The 20,419-nt window shown below is 46.4% G+C and overlaps 1 protein-coding gene across 2 annotated transcripts in view; it reads right to left on the minus strand.

Moving 5' to 3' along the window:
- The window catches only part of LOC115089622 (phospholipase B1, membrane-associated-like), a 296,793-nt gene that overhangs the window by 47,398 nt on the left and 228,976 nt on the right, over window positions 1–20,419 (minus strand). For both annotated transcript variants that reach the window (XM_029597713.1, XM_029597714.1), the window contains exon 14: window positions 183–287. In XM_029597713.1, the coding sequence (XP_029453573.1) occupies window positions 183–287 (105 nt within the window). The remainder of the gene's footprint in view (window positions 1–182; window positions 288–20,419) is intronic.

The following is a 20,419-nucleotide window of genomic DNA, read 5'->3' on the forward strand; positions in this document are numbered from 1 at the left end:
TACATTTATTTTAGTTATTTTTATTTAAAACTCTTATATTCCGCATCTTCCATTATGTGTCCGGTGAGGATTCCATAAAACATTCATAAAATACAAACATAAAATAGCATGCAAAACATAACAAAACAATAAACATCCAGATAATTGAGGCTCTTTAATAGCTGTGGTGCTTTAATACTCACACTGTCCTTAGAGGGCCTAGATTTCTTCAGGAATGGTTGCAACACCACCGCAAAGTCCTTCCTCTTGTTGAATGGGTTAGAGTGTATCAGATCCTCCAACTTTTTCTGGAAAGGAGTCCAAGAAGAAAAAGAAAGATTTGTTTCTGGATTATTGTCTTAATTTCAGAGAGGAGAGGTCAGGGTATCTGTGATATCCCAGGGAGTGCCCTGGGCAGCCCATGGAAAGAAACTTCTGCATCTCTTCTGAAAACGGATTTCAGGGTCTGCCTCAGCGCTGGCCCATCCACACTGGCTGTTTTGCCCTTTTTGACTACACCAAATGCTCAGCCCTAGTCACAGAAATATGATAATTTAGGGACAGAGACTTTTGTAACATGGCCTGGTGTAGAGGAGTCTTATCAGGGTTTAAGCTGATTAGTCTTTAAATGGTTATTGAAGATTTACTCATCCAGTCTGACCATATTTGGTATACCATAAATATATTTCTGGGCTTCTTGGGCTTCCTTGATTCTCTTCTGACCTATCTGACCACTGTTCCCTTCCTTACTGAGGCAAGATCTATGCTCCCTCTAAATCCCATCTCTTTTAAGTGTTCCCAAGGCCTAACCTTGGCCATGACTCTCTTCTATCCACCACCTCTCCCTTTGGACAACTAATTTTTGCCTATTACTACTGCTAGAGTTTAGTTCTATTTGCTGGTGGTTCTCAGCTCTGTCTCAGTCTTGGTGAGCCTGCTGATTTAGCATCTATCTGCATGCCTTTGGCAAATGACTTCATAGCTTCAAATCAGCCTCCTGGAACCAAACATCTTGTTAAAACGCAGGGCAATGCCTCCAGGAATAGTATTATGGGATTGACCTGAGCTCAGAGTGAATAAAGTTAGTGAAGCCTATGGGCCTCAGAAGGACCAGACACTGACCCCGAAATTATAAGATGTATTTGTTGAGGCTTGCAGAGATGTATTGAGAAACTGCACAGCTTGGAAACCTGAAAGCATTAGTGAGGCCAAGAGGAACAACTAAAAGATGGAAGTACCAATAGATGCAACTGAGCCTGTAAGGCCTCAAATTTAGTCAAGTTTTGGTTACGCTAAGCTAAGCGAGAGGGAGGGGAATGCTTCTCCTACTCCTGGCCTGCTGCTATTTTAAGTGCAACACAGAACTGCATAAAAATGATCAGACCTGTCAGAGATTAGATCTCTTCACACTCCAGACTTCCGGAAATAGGAGAACTGAGTGATTCTTTGGGCTTTTGACAACATCAGTAAGGAACATATACTTTGCCTATTATATTGTATTTTTATTGCTATGTTTTGTATCTATAGTCAATCAAACAGTGATTATTTGTGTTTTTTGCCATTTATATCATTTGTCAGTCTCTAATCATTATATACTCAAAATAATCCTGCTGTTCTCCCAGGACAAGCAGGATAGTAGTCCTCACATATGGGTGACGTCATTAGGCGGAGCCCTGTTACGGAACAGCATGCCATGATCCATGTATCAACAGGGGTCTCCCTTCAATCTCTTTTTTTCTGTGCTGCAGTTTGCCTCGCATTTAGGAGCTCTGTGAGATTTTTTCTCACAACTTTTCTTCACAGAAAAACTTGAATTACTTCACAAATAATTTCCCTACACAGGTCTCCCTTCACATACATTTTCATGGACGCTCAGTGAGTACTATTCTGTGTTCTCTGGTCAATTCCTGTCACCTCACTGTCGGTTCACCCGGGTTACCAACCATTTACTGCCCTCTTTTTTCTCTCCGTATGTCTATCACACTCAGTCCGCCCCACGATGCCCGCGGGTGTCCTTGCTGCGATCTTCCAACAGGTCCATCGGGGCTAGAGGGATCGGGGCATCCAAGGTTCCCATTGATGCCGTGGAGGTCGCCATCAACCCTGTCGTGGCCTCCATTGATGCCATCGAGGTCGCCGTTGATGCCATCAGGGCAGCCTTCGATGACGTCAGTGCCACCATCGATTCCATCGAGGTCCCCATCGATCCATCAGGGCCGCCATCAATGCCAACATCGATGTCGTGGTGCCATCGTCAGTGCTGTCGGTGCCATTGCCGCCATTGTCAATCCATCGAGGCCCCTATTGATACAGTCGGTGCTGCTGTCGATCCGTCGAGCCCCTGTAGATATCGTCGGTGCTGCTTTCAGTGCCGCCAGTGCTGCCATCTGTGCCGCCAGTGCCGCAGTCTGTGCTGCCATCGATTCAGCCTTCAAGGCCGTCGATACTGTTGAAGCTGCCATTGATACCTCCATCAATGCCTCAGTGCCCTCGACTAACAAAAATGCTCCATACTTCGGGATCTCAACCAAATCCCCCATGTAATCCTTGGGTAAAAAACAACGCCTGGAACAGTGGAGGCACGGTGACCATCCATCACCGATGCCATCCAGGACAGCGATAGCATCTTCCTTGGTGCTGGAGAATGAACAGGCTGAGCATTGTGGGAATCATCATCACCAGCATGGTGTCTGTCCGTCACCAACGCAATCCATGACATCGGTGGCAACTTCCTCGGTGCTGGAAAATGACTGGGCCGAACACCAAGGGAAACATTGTCACCGCCATGGTAACCGTCCATCACCAACGCCATCCTGGACATCAGTGGCAGCTTCCTCATTACTGGAGAATGTCCGGGCCGAGCACCGAGGGAAACATCATTGCCGGCACCGATACCGCATCAGCATCAATATCCATCGAGCCAGTTGCGAAGCTGGCCCAGGTACAAGAGTCTCCATGCTCTTCTACACCCGAGGCACCGAGGCGTTCCCCACTGACACCAATGCCGGGTACTGAGTCACCACAGATCCATGCCTAGCCTACCTCCCCCTGTAGCTGCGTTAAATATACCAACTTCCAGGGAGGAGCTGGATGTCCTCATCTACCAAGCTGTCCTCGATGCCTTCTGGAGTCTACAACCATACTGGCCCCCATACTGGCCATCATTATTCGCACCATTGTGACACCGCCTCACTGCCCTCATCGGTACCCTACCAATGACAGCCTAAGTCATCGATGCTGACTCGTCCTTCTGAGCTGCCACGAGCCCTTATACCTATCCCAGGATCCTCAAAGGGTGATAGGGACTCTAATCCTGCTTCGGCATCAATCCCATCGAGACCTAAGCCAACCTCCTCTCAGAACCTTCTCCTCTAGAAGAGTGGAGACGATCCCTCCAAATGATATCTCCTTTGCCACTTTTGTAAAGGAAATGTCTGAAACCATCCCTTTTGACCTGGTCACTAAAGAGGACCAGAAGTTTTCGGGAGGGTCTAGGTCATAAAATCTTCCGGGGATCCATGTTAGTGTCACATATTGCTGTTTACCAGCTATGTTTGACACAACACCGAGGGAACCTCACTGCCATCAAAATGAAGTTTGAACAACATGTGATTGCTTCGAAACATCCTCCCATTGCCAGCAACAGGACTCAGTGCTAGATGGTGAACCTGGCTTACAGCCTTTGATTTACGGCCCGAAGTCCAAGATAAACTATCTGATCTGCCATGCACCGCAGATCATCTCTTCATGCACAAGGTCCAGTAGACAGTGCCTCAATTGCAAGACTAGCATGAGACCCTGGGACAGCTCACTACGTTTTTTGCAAATCCTCCCTCCTTGGCTAGAAAACCAGTGAAGATGGATACTGGAAGGTCCTTTTACCGCTCACACGAGTATTATCCAGCTCCCACGTGAGACCAACCAGTCCACTTCAAAAAGCATGTACACGTCAACAACTGATATCCAGATCACACCAGCTCCGCCAGTTGGGCAGGCTTATGGATTTTGAAACCTTGCCAGAGAACAGAACGGTCCATCCTACTGAGGACCAGGACTTGGACACCGTTCCCCAGACACAGCAAGGCAGAGGATTTTAATCCCGCTATTTCCTACTTCCAAGGAAAACAGGCGACCTCCGCTCATCCTGGACCTCAGAAATCTCAACAAATTTCTTCACAAAGAAAAGTTCAGTATGGTGTTGTATTCCGCACTCGTGGAAGGCCATGAGCGCGGCCCCCTACATTGCCCGCAACAGCGACCCACCACGGGAACTCCAGGGGAGATCCCTGACCCGATGCCCGTCGCTTCGGCACGGGTCCCTGCTCTGGCCGCCGGGTAGGGAGCCGTCCCTGCTCCTCCCTTTTGGTGTCCTGCAGCATTTCCTCCGCAGAGGAAATCCAAGATGGCCGCCACCATCTTTAGGCATGAGGCCGCACCTCCTCATTAGATTTAATGGGACCTGATCCCTTTAACCAGGTTCAGCTGTTCCCTATGAGCCAGAGCAGAGGAAGTATAAAAGGAGGCTTCCTCTGCTCATTCCTCGTCTTGGCAACTTTTGAGTTAGTCAGGTCTGCGTGCTTCGGTGAGTTCTTCTACTTCGGATCCTTGTTCCTGTCTTGTCTTGGTGTTCCTGATTCCTGACTTCGGATCGGCTAGCAGTGATTCCTGGTGTTTGACTTCGGATCGGCTAGTGGTGATTCCTGGTGTTTGACTTCGGACTGGCAAGCGGTGATTCTCTGGTGTGTGACTTCGGACTGGCAAGTGGTGATCCCTCGGTGTGTGACCTCGGACCGATAAGCGACGACCCTCTGGCACTTGACCTTGGATTTCTTCTTGACCATCATCTCCAAGGGCCCACCTAAGTCCCAGCGGCCCGGGTCCCTACGGCTCCCCTTGGGGCGACCGCGGGCTTCCAGGGGTGATGCTCCAGTCAGCCCTTGCACCGAACGCTCGACCTCTCAAAGGTCCACCTAAGTCCCAGCGGCCCGGGTCCCTACGGGCTCCTCCTGGGGGTACCGCAGGCTTCCAGTGATGAAGACACAGTTCCTTTCCTCGACATCACGACTCTTCGTCTGCCTGCACAGTCGCCTCTGTCTCCAGTGCCGAGGGTCAGCTGGTCACGTCTTCTGTTCCTGCCTCGCCACCCGACGAGACAACCTACGGATCTTCCTCCTAAGGTATACCATCCTCCCGTTGGCCCAAGGGTCCACAAGCCTGAGCATAGGATATGGTGTCTCTCGGCACCATGCTTACTACAACAAGGAGGTTGACTCTATTCTCTGGACCTTCAATACGCTTCATAGTGAGTCAACAGCATTTTCAATACCAAATTCTGCCGTTCGAACTAGCTTCGACACCTCGTGTATTACACCAAATGCCTAGCAGTGATTACCGCTCATTTATGAAAAAACAGCATTCATGTGTTTCCTTACCTGGACGACTGCTTGATAAGGAGTCAATCCAAACAAGGAGCTCTAAATTCTCTAAGACTCACTATAAATCTACTAAATTTGCTGGAATTTCTGATCAACTACCATAAATCCCATATGGATCCGTCTCATCTCCTTGCCTCCATCGGACCAGATTTGGGCACTACAGTCCAAAAGGTCTTCCTGCCCAACAACCACGCAAACATCCTATCAAACTGTCCACATCTCTGCGCGCATGCAACATGGCCTCAGCCCATCAATTCTTCCCATTGCTGGGCGACATGGCTTCCATGGTTCACGTCACTCCTATGGCCAGACTAGCCATGGGAAAAACTCAGTGGACTTTAAATTTTCAGTGGCTCTAAGCCGTTTAACCGCTTTCGTCCCTGATCCATGTCACCGATCCAGTAACCAATTCCTCAGGTGACCTTGGCCACAGTCGCATGCATCTTTGTTTGGGGAGCTCGTATTAACAACCTCCAAACCCAACCTCCAACCTCTTGTACACTCCAGGAAGTTGAGATGAACAGTCTCAGATCAACTTCCTGGAGCTTTGAGCCATACATTATGCCCTTTATGCCTTCAAACACTGCCTCTCACACAAAACTGTGTGGATACTGTTAAAAGAGGGGCGAACCCTGTGTCTAATTACAGAATGAATACCAGCTTCAGACGGTAATAAAGAGAGAGGTTTATTAATACAGATAAGTAAATAGAGGAAGGCGGATAATTCCTCTAGGAGCAGAAAAATACAGAAAGAATTTAGTACAAGCAAAGGTGTACAAGGTCTGTTTAAAATCTGCTCAGAGATCTTAACATGTGCATCAGCTTATAAAGGGTCTGGGGTCTGCTATTATCAGTCATCTGCATAATCCACACCCTTTACCTTTAATAGCCAATCGATATATATGTTAACATGTGTACTTTAGCTTGCTCTTACTATAGGCCACAGGCCTCTTCTTATCAGTTAGAATAACAAACTTAGTTCCATCCTTCCAGGAATGATGTCATCTGTGCTGGATAATTCTCTGGCAAGTTCAGTGATCAGTGCTTCATAGTGCTATAACTACATATGTGCAGGATATATATAGTGCACTATTCTACAATACAGACAGACAACATAGTGGCAATGTGATACTCGAACAAGCAGGGACGCACAGGATCTTATTGGCTCTACTAGCAAGCTGTGCAGATCTAGGCCTGGGCTCTTGCACACTCCATGCATTTCGGGGCCACTTATCTAACAGGCATACCGAACATACAAGCAAACCATCTCAATCGATGTCTCCATCGCCACAAGTGGTCTCTGAACCCATGTATAGAGAGCAAAATCTTCTAGTGCTGAGGTCAACCAATTATCGACCTCTTTGCGTCTGAATTGAACGACAAAGTGGACAGATTCTGCTCCCTACACAGGCAATGACATGCGTTAGCCATGAATGCCTTTGCTCGCTCCTGGAACAAAGGCCTCCTATATACATTTCCTCCGATATTGCTCATAGCCAAAAACTCTCGTGAAGCTACAACAGGACAAGGGTTTAATGATTCTCCTACCCCAGTACTGGCCTCGACAAGTGTGCTTCCCCATACTTCTCGAACTATCAATCCAGGAACCAATTTGCCTGTCCGCAGCTCAATCTCATAACACAAAATCATAGCAATTTATACCATCTGAACCTTCAAATCTTTTCACTAATGTTTTTCAGGTACTTGTAGCTTCACGAAAACTTTCCACACGTAAATCTTACCATTTGAAATGAACAGGATTTACCAAATGGTGTACACAAAAAGGTATTGGCCCCTTTTCCTGCCCCACTTCATCTCTATTAGGATATATAGGGCACCTTTTGGATTCTGGTCTCCAGACATCCTCTGCACAGGTACACCTCAGTGCTATTTCAGCATAGCACCAGGGAGTAGGGGATGCCCTGATAACGACTCAACCCCTTATGAGTTGGCTTATCATGGGCTTTCTACAACTTAAGCCTCCTCTACGATCACCGGTTACGGAATGGGTCCTGAATGTAGTGCTCACAATGCTCATGCATTCCCCGTTTGAGCCTTTGTATTCCTATGACATTAAAAATTCTAACATGGAAAATTATTTTCCTCGTAGCCATTACATCTGCTAAAAGGGTCAGTGAGTTACAAGCTCTTGTTGCATACTCAGCCTACACTAGGTTCCTCCGTGACCGAGTGGTCCTCCGTACTTCCCTAAATTTCTTCCTAAGGTGGACACAGTCTCTCCCCTTACTCAGTCTATAGTCTGCCCACTCTTTTCCCAAGGCCTCACTCTCACAAGGGTGAGAGGTGTTTGCACACCTTGGACTGTAAGCGTGCACTTGCATTGTATCTAGACCGCACTGCAGTCCATAGGAAATCCACCCAGCTCTTGGTTTCTTTTGACAAAAACAAGCTGGGAGTTGCAGTAGGCAAACAAACTCTCTCCAACTGGCTAGCAGACTGTATCAAATTCTGCTATGAGGAAGCAGGCCTTCCTCTCCAGGGGTGAGTGAAGGCACATTTTGTAAGGGCCATGGCAATGTCGGTAGCACACTATCGTTCAGTATCAATTGCCGACATCTGCTAGGCTGCAATATGGAGCTCTCTTCACACATTTGCAGCCTACTACTGCTTAGATAAGGAAGGCTGTCAAGACTCTGCCTTTGGACAATCTGTCTTGAAAATCTTTTTTCCAGTATAATGCCCAACTCCTTCCACAACCACTTGCTGTGATTTCAGGCTGCCTCATTGCCAATAGCACCTCAATTATTGTGCCTGTCACATGAGTTGTCTGCTATTGGCCTGTTGTAATATGAGTCAGCATGTAGCCTGCTAATCTCCCATATGTGAGGACTACCATCCTGCTTGTCCTGGGAGATAGCAGAGTTGCTTACCTGTAACAGGTGTTCTCCCAGGATAGCAGGATGTAGTCCTCACGAAACCCACCCACCACCCCACGGAGTAGGGTCCGCTTACGTTTTGTTATTTTATTTTTCGCTCGTAAGTTTTTGCTACAAACGAGACTGAAGGGAGACCCCGTGGACACAGCGATCATGGCATACTGGGCATGCTCAGTGTACCAGTAATAGGGCTCCACCTAATGATATCACCTACATGTGAGGACTACATCCTGCTGTCCTGGGAGAACACCTGTTACAGGTAAGCAACTCTGCTTTATGCGCCTGGAACCGATGTGAGCTAAGGATCTGTGGTTAGCAGTGAGTTTTGGATCCGCAGTCCCCTGTATGTGAAATAGTCCGCTTTCCCTTTGTAACTACAGTGGGCTTTGCATTTGTAATTAGCCTCAGTGAGCTTTGGACCAGAGTAGTGTGGTCTGAACCTACAACAAATAGGTAAACTCTATTTAAAAAAAAACCAAAACCAAAACTTCCAGAAATGCAAGATATCACAGGTCAACTCTGTGCTCATAAAGCAGCTTGAGAGGAAAGAGAAGGAACATGATCTTAAAGTCAGAATTCAATCCTATATCAAAAAATCCCTGGAGGGACTGAAACGTTGGCATGATGCTGGTTTCAGAATGGTCAATGCTTAATATCTGCCTGAGAATTTGCTTAACCTTTACCCAGAGAAAACAATAGACTGGATTTGATTTGACAGTAGAGTGTGTATGGGGTTTGTACCTTTAAGTGACGATGATGTCAGCAGTGACATCTAGCGATATAAGGGTGAGACTTGCAGTGAGCGCGTGGTCTTATGTTTCCTCTGTTCTAAGTTGAGCTCTTGTCTGTTTTTGCTCTCTGGTGCAGAAATCAGTGAGGCACATTTTTTCCATGGAGTGACTGAGTCATTTGCTCTGCTTCTGGGCTTAAGGCCTAGCTTCTTTTTGGAAGAGTCCCTGGGATGAATCAAGGGGCAACACCAGCCTGCACATGGAGGTCTCATCATTTAACTCAAATGTAAGGAATTGAGAAAATGACTGATCTTTCTTCAGATGATCTGAGCAGGATTTTGTCTTAAATCAGTCTTTAAATATTAACGCAAAAAAAGAATACTATTCGAATCAATCAAAAAGATTGACTACAACTCTCAAGTTTTGTTTGCAATTGCTAAGCGATTTATAAATTCTAAAGCTTCAAATATCACCCAACATGAGTCTCCCTCAGCAGAATCTTTTCTCATTCATTTTAATTTAAAAGTTGAAAAACTCTGTCTTAATTTTCTGACTGTCCCAAACTGGTTTTTCAATGACCCTATTCAATCTCTGTCTACTTGGGACACCTTTGATTGCGTTTCCATCAGTGAAGTCTGCAATTTCATCACTAATTCTAATGACACTATGGGGTAGATTTTAAAAGGTGCGCACGGGCTTCCATGTGCACGTGGTTCCCGGCGCACACATGGATGCGTGGATTTTATAACATGTGTGTGCCAGCGTGCACATGTTATAAAATCCATGGGCCGCATGCACATGCACGCCGGATTTTATAAACCACGCGCCCATGTGCAGGTGAAGTGCACGGGGGTGGTTTTTAGTAAGTTTTGCGTGGCGATGAAATTGGGCCTTCCCCTGTTCCTATGCTGAGGGAATTTTTGTGCTGCTAAGGATACTTTGGTTTGCAACTGACTGTCTCTTTACTGTGGAAGCCTGCGAAAACATTTGAACTTATTGAAGACACCCATTCGAAGCTGTGGACTGAACTGTTTTTCCAGAGTCTGGGTTCACCTGAGGTGGAGGCTCCCAGTAAACAATTCCTGGGCTGAAGAAGCCATTTACTTGGGGGATTTTTGGTTCAACCACAGAGGGGAGAAATTTTCTTGTCCAGAAAGAAAAACCTTTGAGCCTGGTTCACTACACCATCTGCTCAAATCTCTTTCAAAGAATTCCAGTGACCAGAGAAAGGTTGGGACTCCCAGCAAGTGTCTACATTTTCAGGTCGAATTTAAAAGCACGTATGTGGGCCGTGGGCAAGCAACGTGGATTTAAAAAAACCCGCAAAATACGCACGTATATGCCCATGTGCATGTGAGGAATAAGAGAAATGGAAAGGGGCGAGGCATGGATGTTCCAGAGTGGGGCCTAGGCTTATGCGCATAACTACGTATTTTAGAACCGAAAACCACAGCATGTGTATGCTAGATATATGCGTAACTTTACTACTGCTCCTGAGGAGCAGCAAGTCCGTAGATCTCGCGTTTTTGGGCTTCTAGAGCAGGCTGAGGGATCTGGATCAGCTGGGTGGCATGCAGGGCAAAGAAACAAAGGGGTCTGAAAGTCCTCAATTTTAACTGGACAAACTGGTGGACTAATTGGAAAAATGGCAATGAGCCTCGCACAAGCATGTTTTAAAATCCACTGGCATACGAGTGTAAAAGCCAACAAGGTCCTATGGAAGACACATGCACGCTAGTTGTGTTCGAGCAACCTCTTAAAATTAGGAGCATAGTTAAAATTAACAGTTGGTGTATTTTACAACAATATGCATGCAAGTGCATGAAAGACTAAAAATTCCAACTTATCTCCACTCGCATGCCGATATGCACGTGTTTGGGCACGTGCGCTCGTTTTAAAATTACTGTCTTTGTTTACGAAAGTTGGGATTACATTGTTTTGTGGGAATTAAAACCTATGTTCTATGACACAGACTCCAAAACATGATTTTACTTACTCCCCTGTTCATGTAAGGCCTTCTAACTACTAAAATTGTAAGTTTTTTGGCAAAATTCATGTGCAATAGAAAGACTGGAGAGCTGCCAAGACAACCAGGAAGGGCCAAATGGCCACTTTTGTTTCCACAACATCTCCTATTTATTTATTTATAGATTTTTCTATACCGGGGTACGTAAGTAACATCACCTCGGTTTACATTCAAACAGTAATTCAGCATTGTGCTTTACAATATAACATAGTAACTGAACAAATACAATACAATGTATAACTTTGTATTAATAGAATATAAGCAATATATGAGAGACTGGAAATTAGGAAGAGTAGTTGAGGTTCAATTCATTAATAGTAGGCTTTTTTAAACAACCAGGTTTTAAGGTTTTGTTTAAATTTTTTGTGACAAAGTTTTTGGCGTAATTCAGAGGGCATAGTGTTCCAAATTGTTGATCCAGCAATGATGAAACATCTCCTACAGCGAAGGAGATGTTGTGGAAGGTTTCTATTAGATGGGAGTGTTATGGTTTGAGGTGTTTGGGTGGATTCTCCGGTACTGTGGCAGATGACCACACCTACAGGGAGGAGCCCCATGGGGAGCCACAGTACTGGGCTAGACTCAGGACACATAAACACAGAGTTTTGTCTTTTATTGTACAGCTTATAGGAACCACCAGAGGTGGCAGTAGTGAGGAGATCCAGATGTAGCAGTCCAGGGACCCTCGGCAGAGGGAACCAGTCTCACCAAGATGGTATCGGGAAATTCAGGTGAAGGTTTCCCAGCACGGCAAGCTGTAGATGAGACAGACTGAGAATTAGATTATTCACTAGATGTTTAGCTGTAAGGTTAGCGATTCCTCCAGGCAGAAGGTACAGAGAAGGGCTACCAAATTGATAAGGGGAATGGAACAACTCCCCTATGAGGAAAGACTAAAGAGGTTAGGACTTTTCAGCTTGGAGAAGAGACGACTGAGGGGGGATATGATAGAGATGTTTAAAATCATGAGAGGTCTAGAATGGGTAGATGTGAATCGGATATTTACTCTTTCGGATAGTAGAAAGACTAGGTGGCACTCAATGAAGTTAGCATGGGGCACATTTAAAACTAATCGGAGAAAGTTCTTTTTTACTCAACGCACAATTAAACTCTGGAATTTGTTGCCAGAGGATGTGGTTAGTGAAGTTGGTATTAGAGATGTGAATCGTGTGCCAGATCGTTTTAACGATCAGATTCAGCTGGGGGGGGGGGGGGGGGGGGAAATCTGATCGTTAAGATATGTGAATTGGAATCGTTTCCGATTCCAATTCACATCGCTAATTTTTTTTTTTAGGGAGGCCCGCGCCGCAAAAAAAAACAAACCCACCCGACCCTTTAAATCGACCCCACCCTCCCGACCCCCCCAAAACCTTTTAAAATTACCTGGTGGTCCAGGGGGGCCTCGGGGAGAGATCCAGGGGGGCCTCGGGGAGAGGAGAGATCCAGGGGGGCCTCGGGGAGAGATTTCCCGTTCCCAGGCATCAGCTGTTCTAAAAATAAAATTGCGCCGATGCCCCTTTGCCCTTACCATGTGACAGGGTATCCGTGCCATTGGCCGGCCCCTGTCACATGGTAGGAGCACTGGATTATACTATACTCTATAATAGGGGCTGATGAGTAAAGATGGCCGGCGCCATCTTTAAAGATGGCACCGGCCATCCAGTGCTCCTACCATGTGACAGGGGCTGGCCAATGGCACGGATACCTTGTCACATGGTAAGGGCAAAGGGGCATCGGCGCCATTTTATTTTTAGAACAGCTGATGCCTGGGAACGGGAAATCTCTCCCCGAGGGCCCCCTGGATCTCTCCTCTCCCCGAGGCCCCCCTGGACCACCAGGTAATTTTAAAAGGTTTTGGGGGGGTTGGGAGGGTGGGGTCGATTTAAAGGGTCGGGTAGGATTTTTTTTTTTAGCGGCGTGGGCCTCCCTAAAAAAAAGGGTTGGGAGGGTGGGGGAGGCTAAGGGGGGTCGATTTAAAGGGTCGGGTGGGGGTTTTTTTTATTGGTCCATCGGCGCCATTTTAATTAGTGGCAGCTAAAATGGCGCCGATGGCCCAAGAGCGGGAGATCGCGCCGGGCCCCCCCCCCCCCCACTGGACCACCAGGTAATTTAACATTTTGGGGGGTTCGGGAGGGTGGGGGAGGGTAAGGAATTGGTTTTAAAGGGTCGGGGTGGGTTTAGAGGTTGTTTTGGTGTGCTGGTTTTCCCGCCCTCCCCAAATAATTCCCGTGCCCTATTTAACGATACAATACAAATGCCCCTGACGATAAATCGGGGGCATTTGTATTGTATCGTGCACTCTAACGATTTAGGACGATTTTAAAATTATCTGACGATAATTTTAATCGTTCAAAAACAATTCACATCCCTAGTTGGTATAGCTGTGTTTAAAAAAGGATTGGTTAAGTTCTTGGAGGAGAAGTCCATTACCTGCTATTAAGTTCACTTAGAGAATAGCCACTGCCGTTAGCAATGGTAACATGGAATAGACTTAGTTTTTGGGTTCTTGCCAGGTTCTTATGGCTTGGATTGGCCACTGTTGGAAACAGGATGCTGGGCTTGATGGACCCTTGGTCTGACCCAGTATGGCATTTTCTTATGTTCTTATGTTCTTAAGTAGATGGTAACAGGCACCGAGGGAGGGAGAGCAGGCCCTCGAGGAACAAGTACCTGATCCCAGAAAGGCACCTGAAAAGAAAGCAGAGGGCCCCCAAGGAGCGGGTACCCAGGTTAGTGAATACCCAGAAGGGCAGAGAGAGGCTTCCAGTGGCAGCACAGAAGCGGCAGAGAAGCGTAGACCGGCCGAGACCAATCCTTGCTATCTCAACGAGCTAGCAAACATGGGCAGGCTAAATACTCAGATGGCGTGACGTCACTTGAGGGGGACGCCGGAGAGAGTGGCTTTCAAACACAGTGGTGGCCATCTTCCCAAGGCTAGCGGGGAGAGCTGAGAAGAAGTTGAGGCACACGGGTCGAAGCCGTCTGAGACCGACGGACGCAACAGTACCCCGTTCAAAGGGCCCCCTCCAGACCTCCTACCTGGTCTTGATTTCTGAGGATGCATTCTGTGGAATTGTTGAAGCATCTCTTTATCCATGATATTAGCCAAAGGTTCCCAAGAGTTTTTTTCAGGTCCATATCCCTCCCATGACAGGAGGTATTCCCATACTCTGCCTCTCTTTCTCACATCAAGAATTGCTTCTACTTTGTATTCAATGTCTTCTTCTGCATCTATAGGTGTTGGTTCCGATGTCTCAGAAGAGAACTTGCTAAGGACTAGCAGTTTTAGTAGCAAGACATGGAACACATTATGAATCTTCATCGCTGGTGGTAGTTTAAGACTGTAGGTAAGAGTACTTAGTCGTCAGAGAATGGGAATGGGTCCAACAAAGAGTAGAGCAAAACGAGCTGATGGTAGCTTGAGTCTTAGATGTTTTGTAGACAGCCGGACTTAGTCACCAGGCTGGAATTCTGGAGCCTTGCAGTGGTGAGCATCATAGCCTTTCTTTGCTCTTTGTCCTGCTTTACATAGCATCTCTTTAGTTCTTGTCCATAGTTGTTGAATATCTTTGGCAGTAGTTTGAGCTGCCGGGGACGAAAGTAGAAGTGGTAAAGGTGGTGAAGGTAGTCGTCCTTAGACCAATTTGAAAGGTATTGATCCAGTAGATGTTGCTGGATGAGAGTTGATGGTGAATTCAGCCCAGGGCAAAAGTTCAGCCCAATCATTTTGATGAGTGCCCACATAGGTACGAATTAACTGCTTGAGTGTCCTATTCATTCTGACTGTTTTCCCGTTTGACTGAGGATGGTATGCAGAGGTGAAGTCGAGAGACATATCAAGCTTCTTGCACAGTGCTTTCCAGAACTTCGCTGTAAATTGGGCTCTTCTGTCAGAGACGATGTGCTTTGGCTTGCCGTGTAGGCCAAAGATGTGAGTGATGAAAAGCTTTGCAAGCTCCAAGGCTGAGGGCAAGCCAGGGAGAGCAACGAAGTGAGCCATCTTTGAGAAACGATCCACTGTTACCCAGATGGTGTTATTTCCTCCCGAGAGTGGTAAGTCTACCACAAAGTCTGTAGCAATATCAGTCCAGGGTTCATCTGGTAACCTTGGTTGGAAACAATGTACCCTAAGAAAGGCACTGATTCCTTGTGGAACTCGCATTTTGACAACTTGGCGTATAGGCGGTTCTCGCGGAGTCTTTGCAGCACTCTTTTGACATCTTCAAGATGAGTGTTCATGTCTTGGGAAAAGATCAATATGTCATCCAAGTACACAACAACACATTTGAAGAGTAGATCACGTAGGATGTCGTTCATCATGTTTTGGAAGACAGCCGGGGCATTGCACAGGCCAAGAGGCATCACTAGAATTTCAAAGTGCCCGTCTCAAGTATTGAAGGCTGTCTTCCATTCATCGCCACAGCGGATGCAAACTAGGTTATAAGCTCCCTTGAGATCAAGCTTGGAGAAGATCTTGGCTCCCTGTAGTCTGTCAAATAGCTCTGAGATGAGTGATAAGGGATAGCGGTCTTTCACAGTAATCTCATTTAGACCTCTGTAGTCAATGCATGGATGCAGTGTTCTGTCCTTCTTCCCCACAAAGAAGAAGCCTGCACCTGCAGGAGACTTGGAGGGTCTTATGAAGCCTTTCTGAATGTTCACCTGTATGTATTCAGACATAGCTTTGTCCTCTACCACAGAGAGAGGGTAAACTCTTCCTTTGGGTGGTTCAGTATTAGGCTTCAAACTGATGGCGCAGTCTTAGGATCTGTGTGGAGGTAGTATGTCTGCAGCTTCTTTGGAAAACACATCTTGAAAAGATACATACTGAGGCGGCAACCCAGGCATCAATGGGATAGTTGGCATGCAGGGTATAGGAGCGACCTCCATCAGACATTTACCATGGCAATCTGGACCCCAATGTGAAAGTTCCAGAGTGGCCCAATTGAATTGAGGCATATGCTGCTGCAGCTACGGTAGCCCCAGTACTACAGGATGTATGGCCTTCTCTAGTACAAAGAAGGAGATGGTCTCTGAATGGAGAGCACCGGTCCGTAAACTCACCGGTTCAGTGAGCTGGGTTACTTCGCCTGGTGAGGGCTCCCCATGAATCAAAGATAGGAGTAGTGGAGTCATCATGTTTTATTGTTTTATTGTTTTATTGTTTTATTGTTTTATTGTTCAACTGTTCTATGTAAAGCCCACTACTCTTTTTGGGCATTTAAAAGTTGTATGTAAACCGGATTGATTTGTAGTTCCTACAAGAACTTCGGTCTATAAAAATTAAAAATAAATAAATAAATAAATGGTGGTGATCGGAATCCGCAAGTGCTCCACTAATCATTTTAAAATGAAATTACCTCTTGCCCCTGAATCCACTAGGGCAAGAGTCTGGTATTCTAAGGGTCCGCAGATCAAGGATACAGGGAGAGAGAGTGGAGGAGAGGGCGCAGTTAGACCTAAGAAGAGTCCTCCCGCAGGACTTAGGTCTTCCAGTTTCCCGGACATATAGGGCACGTTTGTATAGCATGGCTAGCTTGTCCACAATACATGCACAGTCCCAACCTCTTCTGCGTTCTTCTCTCTTTTGACGACAGGTGACTGCGGCCTAATTGCATTGGTTCTTTGCCAGCAATTGGACCCAAGGGAACAGGCCTGGGTGTAAACGTAACTCGAGTTTCACTCTGAAATGGTCTTCTGGGAGTCTTGGTCTCTTGAACCTTGTCACGAAGTTGGCGATCAATACTTGTTGCCAACTTCACCAGTTCAGCCAAGGTCTCAGGCATTTCACGAGCAGCCAGCTCATCCTTTAAATGAGAATTCAGTCCTTCAAAGAAGAGGGTCCTCAGGCATTTAGGATCACAGTGTAATTCAGTCGCCAGTGTCTTGAATTCTATGGCGAAGTCTGTTAAAGGTGAACCAGTGACAATCCTGCAGCTGTGTGCCAGGCAGGGTCATCAAAAACTGATCTGAACAGTTCAAGGAACCCGGCAAGGTCGTGTAGGATAGGATCATCGCGCTCCCACAGCGAAGAGGTCCAAGCCAATGCTCTTCCGTTCAGATAAGACAAGATGTAGGTGGTCTTGGCGTATGCTGTAGGAAAATGATTAGGTTGCAGGGAAAAGTGCATTCAACATTGGTTGATAAATCCTCTACATTTCCAAACTTTCCCAGAGAAGCGTGTTGAAGCAGATAGAGGTACAATTGTCTTGACCATCACTTCTGGCGGTGTAACTTATTTACCTGGGGTGGTTGGTGAATTCATCTGTGCGTGCAGCTGATTAAATGCAGCAGTCAAATTCTCCAGCACGTTCTGCTGTTCGGAGGTTCACTGGGCCAGGCCTGGAATGGTCTGCAATGCGATGAGCTGAGCCGAATCCATGGAAGTAGCAATATGTTATGATTTGAGGGTTTGGGTGGATTCTCAGGTACTGTGGCAGATGACCACGCCCACGGGGAGGAGCCCCGTGGGGAGCCACAGTACTGGGCTAGACTCAGAATGCACAAACACAGAGTTTTGTCTTTTATTGTACAGCTTATAGGAACCAGCAGAGGTGGCAGTAGTGAGGAGATCCAGATGTAGCAGTCCAGGGACCCTCGGCAGAGGGAACCCGTCTCACCAAGATGGTATCGGGAATTCAGGTGAAGGTTTCCCAGCACGGCAAGCTATAGATGAGACAGACTGAGAATTAGATTACTCACTAGATGTTTAGCTGTAAGGTTAGTGATTCCTCCAGGCAGAAGTAGATGGTAACAGGCACCGAGGCATGGAGAGCAGGCCCTCGAGGAACGAGTACCTGATCCCAGTAAGGCACCTGATAAGAAAGCAGAGGGCCCCTGAGGAGCGGGTACTCAGGTTAGTGAATATCCCAAAAGGCAGAGAGAGGCTTCCAGTGATAGCACGGAAGTGGCAGAGTAGCGTAGATCGGCCGAGACCAATCCTTGCTAACTTAACGAGCTAGCAAACACGGGCAGGCTAAATACCCAGATGGCGTGACGTCACTTGAGGGGGATGCCCACGAGATTCACGCCATAGCTGGAATAAAGATGTGGGTGGCACGCGCGCGCCCTAGGAGGCCCTTGAGAGAATCATGGCGGGAGGCAATGCCATAGCCATTCCGAGGTTGCCGGAGAGAGCGACTTGCAGACGCGGCGGTGGCCATCTTCCCAAGGCTAGCGGGGAGAGCTGAGAAGAAGGTGAGGCACAAGGGTCGAAGCCGTCTGAGACCGATGGACGCAAAAGGGAGTGGAAGCTCTTCTTTCATATTATCTTTGGAGGGCGTATCGCTAAGCCTGTTAAGCCTCTACACCGCCTGCACATCCCTCGGAGAATGCATGTTCTTTACTTACAGATGAACTGTCTGTGCAGTTGCCCTCAAGAGTTTCCTGCAATTACCTGTGGCTTTGGACACTGTGAGAAAGAAATGACTAGATCTCCTGGAAAGTTTTGTCTGTGTCATCGATAGCCTGAAGGTGGGCTTAACAGCAGATCCATTTTCAGAGAATTTGGCTTAATGGAGATTGGGTAAGAAAGACAACTTTGGATATTTTTTAATGGGACAGTCTTCTATGCTGCATTCAAAGCTGGATTTACCTTTTATGTGCAGTAAGCACAAGAGTGGAGGAAATTCCCTTCCATTAATATAGGACTGGGAGGGCACGTGGTGCCCTCCAAGGATGCAGGTGTGGCTGGTGGGAGAGGTGGGTATCTTCCTCTGAACATGCACTTCCTCCTCTGTCCTGTTGGTGGCAGCACTTTCTCACACACACTTCTCAGCTTGAGTGGCAGCACCTTGTGATATCTGGCTCATTAAAGACACAAGGGCAAGCTGGCAGCGATTAAATATAAAGTGCTTTGAATGCTGCCAGTCCATGAGCTCCTGTCTGACCCTTTAAGAGGGTGGGTCAGACAAGAGACTACTGCTCAGGCGGAGCAGTGTTTGTGAGAAAGTGTTAGGGACAGAGGAGGTGGGGCGCCTTTTCAACCCGGCACCCCTTGGCAGCTACCCGCTTCGTCTGGTGGGAAATCCAGGCCTGGCTGCATTCCCAGCTGAAGGAAATGACTTTGAGAGCTGTTTGGACAATTCTGAAAATGAAGTCAGCTGCGAAAATTAACATGAAGAGTCCTAAAGTTTTAGCTAAAAATTTAGAGCATCACCTTTTGCTGCAGGATGGAAAATTGATGGATTCGCATAAAGAATTCAGACCCTCAAGGAAGCCTCTATGGCACTGTCTAACCATCTGTTTAAACATAATCAAATTATGAAGAGAAAGATGGACAATTTAGACATTTCTATGAAATCTAGGAATTAAGGCAAATTAGTTTTCCAAAGGTTAATAGAATTTCTCCAACTGAATTATTCAAATGATAGAAATTGTATTGATTCCTCTGGAGGAAGTACCCCAAGCCAGGTGGGTTTGAGACCATCTGGATTAGCTGAATGATTTTTTTGTTGATTATTTTTAGGGGTGGATTCTGGCTTTAGGATTTGAAGGTGGGGGATCAATGATATGGTTGAGTGGGGACTAAAGAACATGGTTTTATTGGGAAAGGGAAATGGGGGTTGTGAGTTTGGTGGTTAGGGGGTACTGGGGAGGGTTGGGAAGGATGAAGAGGATAAAATGTTTTGTATGAATTACATTTTGAATCCAGAATGTTAATCCCTTGGGTCTGTTTGAATTTCAGCAGTATATCACTTTCCATAAATAAGACAAAAATAAAATCCCGATCTTCCCTGATATCACTTTTTTCTACTAAATTGCGTAGAAAAGAATTTTTGATTTTGAGAGAATCTGCTCTTGGGTACGCAGTTTATTTAGAAATATATTTCTGACTGCTTAACAGAATATTTGGTGAAGGCGCATGTTTTTAGAGATTCAGATCACTTATTCACCCTTCTCAGACGAAAAGCCGACAGTTAGATCTGCACAGTTTTTCTCACAGCTCTGAACCGGTAGGTGTAGTGTACTTGGATTTTCAGAAGGCGTTTGACAAAGTTCCTCATGAGAGGCTTCTAGGAAAAGTAAAAAGTCATGGGATAGGTGGCGATGTCCTTTCGTGGATTACAAACTGGTTAAAAGACAGGAAACAGAGAGTAGGATTAAATGGACAATTTTCTCAATGGAAGGGAGTGGGCAGTGGAGTGCCTCAGGGATCTGTATTGGGACCCTTACTTTTCAATATACTTATAAATGATCTGGAAAGAAATACGATGAGTGAGATAATCAAATTTGCAGATGACACAAAATAGTTCAGAGTAGTTAAATCACAAACAGATTGTGATAAATTGCAGGAAGACCTTGTGAGACTGGAAAATTGGGCATCGAAATGGCAGATGAAATTTAATGTGA

This window comes from Rhinatrema bivittatum, chromosome 4 (genome assembly GCF_901001135.1).
Source record: "Rhinatrema bivittatum chromosome 4, aRhiBiv1.1, whole genome shotgun sequence".
Classification (NCBI taxonomy): Eukaryota; Metazoa; Chordata; class Amphibia; order Gymnophiona; family Rhinatrematidae; genus Rhinatrema; species Rhinatrema bivittatum.